Source organism: Dermacentor variabilis, chromosome 11, assembly GCF_050947875.1.
Source record: "Dermacentor variabilis isolate Ectoservices chromosome 11, ASM5094787v1, whole genome shotgun sequence".
Lineage (NCBI taxonomy): Eukaryota > Metazoa > Arthropoda > Arachnida > Ixodida > Ixodidae > Dermacentor > Dermacentor variabilis.
This window is the reverse complement of record NC_134578.1, coordinates 11,279,850-11,286,707: the sequence shown is the minus strand read 5'-3', so window position 1 is coordinate 11,286,707 and position 6,858 is coordinate 11,279,850. Positions and strand designations below refer to the sequence as shown.

The 6,858-nt window shown below is 42.9% G+C and overlaps 1 protein-coding gene across 1 annotated transcript; it reads right to left on the bottom strand.

Moving 5' to 3' along the window:
- Positions 1 to 1,265: 1,265 nt before the first annotated feature.
- LOC142564031 (protein FAM50 homolog) lies at positions 1,266 to 6,618 on the bottom strand. Its single transcript, XM_075674843.1, has 7 exons — positions 6,418 to 6,618; positions 5,545 to 5,803; positions 5,091 to 5,216; positions 4,245 to 4,532; positions 3,635 to 3,763; positions 2,775 to 2,903; positions 1,266 to 2,087 (listed from the first exon to the last, which is right to left on the bottom strand). The coding sequence occupies exons 2-7, from the start codon at positions 5,761 to 5,763 to the stop codon at positions 1,869 to 1,871; spliced, it is 1,110 nt and encodes a 369-aa protein (XP_075530958.1). The 5' UTR covers positions 5,764 to 5,803; positions 6,418 to 6,618; the 3' UTR covers positions 1,266 to 1,868.
- Positions 6,619 to 6,858: the final 240 nt, after the last annotated feature.

The following is a 6,858-nucleotide window of genomic DNA, read 5'->3' as shown; positions in this document are numbered from 1 at the left end:
GGCTGTACCACCATTGTCACACATTGATATTCGTTAAAGTTTGAGTGTCACTGGGTTGTGCTAACATCTACTCTTCAAATCCCTCAGGATAGCATGCAACATCTTTGGAAATTGGACTTGCAGCTATATCAGTCATGTAACCACTTTCCCCTCCAATACACCTTGTCCTAGGGCATTTCGGAAATGAATTTATTAAAATGAATTCATTAAACTTGTGGTGCTTGCTTGTGCACTTCTTGCTTCTCATACCAAGTGAACTAGAAGACTGCTTGCATTGTTCTCTGATGTGGAATAGCCTCCTTCTTAAGCTCTGTCATAAGTTTTACAAAAACCTGACATAGGTCATTAATTATTAAAATCATTGACCGAGAGACTTTCAGAAGAATGCAGGTAGTGCTTTAACGTTTTGCCCTATTTTTATGCAGCTATATGCACACAATATATATATATATATATATATATAAGTGGATATGCACTACAGCATCTTAAGCACTTGTCATATTTTTCCATTCTAATTTGCTGTCATGTTGTAGGAACAACTACATCCCAAGATTATGCAATTAAAACCAACGAAGTTTCAGACTGCATAAAAAGCCTAGCTTTAGAGTTTGGAGTATTAGAGCAGTTTTCGTGCAAAATTTCAAGTTTGAAAAACAAGTAGATTCATGAAAAGCAAGCAAAAATGTTTTTTTTAATGCCAAAACTGGGGGAAAAGAAAGAGAAACCCTGCAATTAACACTTTCTGGAAACGACGCAAAACCCAGAATGTTGAGAACCAGCATGGTTCTTTGGCACGACTTCAGAGATTAGGCAGTGCACATAGTGCACTGAAAATCTTGGAGGTGATGTGCTGGGATTGGCATCATATCCACCTGCCTCTCGCACCTGCTTAGATGCTGTTTTAAGGGAATCGCTACAATATCGCAGCCAGTCTCCATTCTGTTTAAAGGCTGTTAATTTGACAATTAGCAGCCCTGCAGCTTTGCCAAGATTGCTTCGATAGTATATAATATGCATTCGTAACCAATTTAGCCAATGTGAAATTTCGTTGCAGTAGGCACGGCAGTTAAAGAACTTGTGTCTGCATGCAACAATAGCACTTGCATTTTGTAGTTGATGTAAGTAGCTGTAGTACAATAGATATTCTTTACAGTTCAGTATGGTAATCACTTCAGTGGAACAACCAAGCCAGGGGCTCCTCTGACATTCATATTTGATGTGCCTAGAACAGTTGATTTGCTGCTATAAGCACAAAACAAATGCAGAAGTGATGATGCCTTTTTATTTACAGTAGTGTGATTTTATAACACTGCCACAGCAATGATAAATGCTATCATACAAACTGTGCATGGTACAACACAGAAAAGTAAAATTCAATGCAGCAAGTTCGCCTGACAGTGTGGGCCTACCTCTACCTTCCTTAATTTACAGAACTACAATGATTTCAGCACATGTGTAGAGAGCTTAGAAGCACTCCATTAACAACAATCCCTCATGATTTGTAATTTCTCCAAACATTCTGAAGTTGAAAGCACGACTACAACTAAGCAAAACTGCTCACTGGAGGGTGTAAAGAGCCCAGTAAAGTGGTAATGCATGAAGCACTCTTACGTGTTTTAATGAACAAAGTGTCACCGCGGCCATGTTGTAGTTCACAGCCCTGCTGACAGCACCTACAGCACCTACATCAACGGCACCGCAAAGTTTACCATGTACACAAACATGCTAATACCCTGCAACAGCCAGTACCTAAACATGCGTACCACTGAACGCACAACTCTTCAGGACCCCACTCAGGCTGCCGCCTGTGAGCAGTTTCACAACGGATTAGTTTTCCCCAAAGTGTAAGGCTGGTTAGTGGCACTGGGCTACTTTTTCTTGTCGGACACTGTGTAGCGCTCATACGAGCGGGCGGGGTCGTAAGGTTCCCATCGGGATGCTGGGAAGATGTGCTTGTTCCTCTCGTACCACGAGCGCAGCAGAACTTTGCCTGCGTGCGACTCTTCCTTCTCAATTGAGGCATCATTGGTCAGCCGCACATCTTCCCTCGCGTCGTAGGCGAACAACGGCCCACTCTTGCCACGAGCCTGTGCAAACGAAGCATACGCTTGGTGAGCCACTATGCCAACATTGCACTAGTGCCTTCACGAAAAGCCTGTGTGAAACAGCAATTCAACACTGCTGATTATGGCTGCTTGATGCATGCTCACTTAATGAAAGAAACGGCGCTTACAGCAGGACATAAAGCAGACGACAAACACATGCTATTTGCTGTCTGCTTTATGTCATACTGTAAGTAGTTTAAAGATTTTATTAAAATGAAAAGCCTACAGTCACACTGTCAAGCATTTATGGTAAAAAAAAATGGCAGTCAGAGCGTTTGCAAGTTTTCTTGCCTTATCTTCTCATTATCACTCTGGAATGAGTGACACAAACTTTAAGTAACACTACTAAGCCTTCATCTCCTTAATGTACTGTGCTAGGTACTTTTTCGGTTTTATTTGAGCAGAGGGTGTGCAGTGTGTAAAGCCCCACAGGAACTAATGAACTTGAAAAAACTTCCAAAGCTACTGATTACACACAATACAAATGTTGCATGCCATACTTCCTTTGCAAACCATTTGTATTTCAACCCATTTCAAACAGTTGCTTCAATCATGTCAACATCTGATTTGTTTGTTTGCCGTTTTTCACACCTTGGAAGGGCCTTTCCTAGAGGAAGTGATGTTCGCATCCAGCTTATGGTGACAGCAGTGCACTTGCACACAACCTACCTTTGTGACAATGAAGTCGTAGAATGTGTAGTGGTGTGGGATGATCAAGTCCTCCTTGACGTACATCAACTGGTCTGCCGTAACTGCCCGCAACTCATAGAAGTCCTTTCGAAGGAGCTCCATGCATTTCTGCAAGTGATGAGCATGGCAAATGGGCCTACAAAATGCTTCAATACCAGTCACATATTCTGTGCAGCACAGCAAATGCTAGGGCTCGTGTCAGGTAATGGTAGCCGAGTGTGTGTTCCAGAGATGGGAGGAGGGCTTTTTTCTTGCCCGTGACGCGCTGCTAATCCTTCCTTGAAGCCTCAATTCAGTCAGCATCACACGGAGGTCAATCAGAGACAGGAAATGGAGTGGCCCTTCTAGTTCTCTTTTCTGGTTGGCTGATCCAACCAAAAGCGTTCACTGTGCTGCACAAAGCTAATGAGGTCAAGTGTGGAAGCACATGGCATGTAGATGACCAGCTATAAACCGGTATATGCATCCTGGCCAAGTGGCTTTACCACTTGGTCATGTGTTGTGGTTACTGAATATGCATTTGGTTAGGAAAGCTCCACAGTTTAAAGTGCAGGCCATTTCCAACAGTAAATACCTTTCAATACTTTGCAAAAAACAGGAAGTTGGATGATAAAACTGCATATCTGTATGATGCCTTTTTTATATATATAGCATTGAGCAACATTCCAACCTCTATGTGTTCATGTGACTGTTCAGAAAGTACCTTTAGCCAAGTGTTAAAATACTAATTTAGGCAGATTCCAGCTGGCTTTTTCTGAAGCGGCCCTAATAGTAGTAGTAAGTAGTAGTCAAGGTATCAGATTCACCTGAACGTAGCAAAATGTGAGACAAAATCGCACCTGCAAGAACTGGTAGATGCTGTTCCCTTTCTTCATGCGCACCACTTTTCGATGCCCTGAGCCATCCCAGTAACTGAAGGTGATCTCAATGTCTTCATTCTTGAGTTGTTGCTGTTTCTGCACCCACTCCTGCAATTAATGAAATGTCATTTGTGAGCTTCAATGTGCCAAGGTCTTGTGTCGACACTTATAAAAGCTTCGCTAAGCCTTGCCACCCTTCCACAAAATTCTATCTGGTGCAACACGGCAAAACAGTAGAATCAAAGCAAGAGGGCTTGGCATCGTTTTTATTGCATCACTAAGTTGTGACAAATGTGAGCTAAGCAAAGACAAACAGATTTCATGCACATACTAAAGGTATCTGTTTACAAGAACTTCTGCACACTAGTTTGGTTTTCTGCACAAGAGTCCGTCATTGTATGCATTATACTAGTATACAATAAACATAGTGACTCTACCCCAGTTTTGACCTCCTGCTGTTACGACTATACCGCACACAACAACGAATGCCTTTGCAATGTGTACGGTGCAAAACTCTTCCCTTAACAACCCAGTTGATGCCTTGTTATCCCTATGCTGCACGAAACATCAAATGCTCTGAACTGCATACCATGCGAAGCTCTTCCCTGATGCGTTTCTCTTCTTCTTCGCGTTCCCTGTCTGGAAGGAAGCTGGTGTCCACATCGGGGTTCTTTCCCAACTTCCGTTTTGATGGTGGTTCGTAGTCAAGCTCATCTTTTTCTTCATCCTGTTCATTCTGCTCCTTTGCTTCCAGTGAATCTTCCTTCTCTTCTTCGTCATTATTGTTGTTGTCTTCCTCTTCCCCCTGCTCTTCTTTTTCATCCTCCTCTTCCTCCTCCTCCTCCTCCTCATCTAGCTTGAATGATAGTGCTGCAATCTAGAAGGAAGAAAAAATCAATCCTGTGGCACACATGTTGTGGCCAACTGCAACAGTGAACCTCTGCCACAGCAGGCAGCAACACAGACGTCAAGGGGAAAAAATTTGCTAAGATGACAACAATACCAAAATACATACGCTGGCAGCAGGCAAGAATGTTTATAGCATGCAACACAGCTGTTCAGCCATTACTGCTGAATTTTCCAGGAAGTGGTCTTTATGTGTTTAATTTGTGCTGCTGAACATGTTATTGCCAAATGTGCATTGCAAACTATAGTTGAGGCACTTCTCATGGATAGTGCAATGTCCTCGGCTGAGCCCTGGTGGCCGCTGTAGGAACTAATGTGGTAATTTAATGCTGTTTCAGTACTGTTTGTTACAAATCTGCATTCTTCATATAAGCTATGCTACCTACAACATACCTGTAGATACTAATTTGCAGACATAAGTGAAGACTATAATGATAAAGTCCCTGCACTGACAAAATGTTGGTGGCAAGTAAATTTAAACAGCCCAATAAAGCCTTTTCAGAAAGAAACAATGTTTCTTAGCACTTGCCTGTCTTCTTTGCCTCTCTTGCTGTTCTCGTTTTTTCTGAATTTCGCGCTGTCGCTGAAGCTCGCGTTCTTGTTGCCGCTGTGCTAGTTGACGTTCTCGTTCTTTCACTACATCCTCTTGCTTAGCCTGAAAGAAAAGTAACATGCTTATTAGCATACTTGTTTAAACTGCCTGCAAGAAGTTCCTGCTAATCAGTACTATAATGCCCTTTTGAATTAACCATTCCAATAAACTATCGCCACTCATCACTTCCCATAAACCAGTGCAAGTCTGCAACACTTAAAGCATTTTGAACCCTAAAAATTGTGCTAATGCAGTTTAACTCCCCATACTCATGCGTGCAATCAATACTAATGGTGCATGCATATAAATTTTTGAACGATTCATATTCGTGCACAGAGTGTATCTTAGGCTCACCAATGTTGTCGAGAAGGAGCACTGCAGTACACTTTACCTTCATTTCATCAAGGGTGACAAGCCCAATTGTGCTCGATTTAAGCTGCTGCTCCACAGCATCATAATGTGCAGCGAACTTGTTCTCCATTGTGGACAGCTTCAACTCTTCTTCAATCCTTTTCTTTCGCAGTTCCAATTCTTCCAACGCTTTCTCGCGCTTCTTTTTGAGATGCATCGCACGGCCAGCCTCGCTGGCAGCTCCCTTGTACATAGCCATGGCTCTGCCTGGTTTTGCGAGGTAGCACCAACTGTGGTATCTGTGGACATCGGGCGAACAAGCACCGAATGATCGGCGATGTTTCTCTGCGACGAGTGCACCATCAGAGAATCACAGTCGATTTACTGGTCAAGAGTAGTTTCTTTTTCTTTGCACCTTTTTGCGAAGCTTTCCTGTCCCTAAGATGACTTGGGGAACAGACAAGAATCGGTAACGTAGTAAATTCTCGCGTTAGGTGAAGCCGTCGCGGCTTTACCTTACGTTTACGCAAATTATTTCGAATTCACCTTGCTTGCTAACACCATTTCCAACTTCTAATACTGCACCTGTGGCACATAAGCACTTACACTATAAATACACCACCCAACGCTTTATAAAATCCAGCATCCATGATCAATTAAAAGCAAGCTCAATAGAGAGTCGACAGTGAAATTCATGTTCACTCAGCGGGTACGGTCAACGGCGGTGGTATGGTGAAATACATTCAGATGGCATAACACAACTTCAAGAAGTTGTGAGATCAGTGCAACGTGCTGGGAATTAATCAATCAGCCTAGAAGTCAATGTTGTGCGCATTCACTAACGTTGATGCGCGCTGACGCGTATTCAGAGGAGTCGGCAGCTGAGGAACGCCATACCGTAAGAGATACTTACCCAGCGAAGGAAATAACTGACCGTAGTCTACGGCGAGCAAATACTCAAAATGCGGGTCGCACTATTCCGGTAATGACGTTCTAGACTCTAGACAGCAAGACCACGCTGCGCACAGTTTAGCTAGTGGTTTAGCACCGTCAACAGCAGTGCGTGCAGAATAGGCTGGTTACTGGAAGCATTGAAGCTTCACGAGTGTTGTTACTCCAGTTTTATCTATAAACATACATAGTGCGGTCACTAGCACTCCTAGCGCCAAAATAAGGTGATCTAACCTGGACATATGATAACTGTGATTTGTCTGAAGCAAGCATAAAGTATTTGAAGTCACGCTATACACTCTATACACTATATAGCCCACCCATCCATCCATTTTCATTGAAGCTCCACGAGTGTTATTACTCCAGTTTTATCTGCAAACATATATGGTACGATGACTAGCGC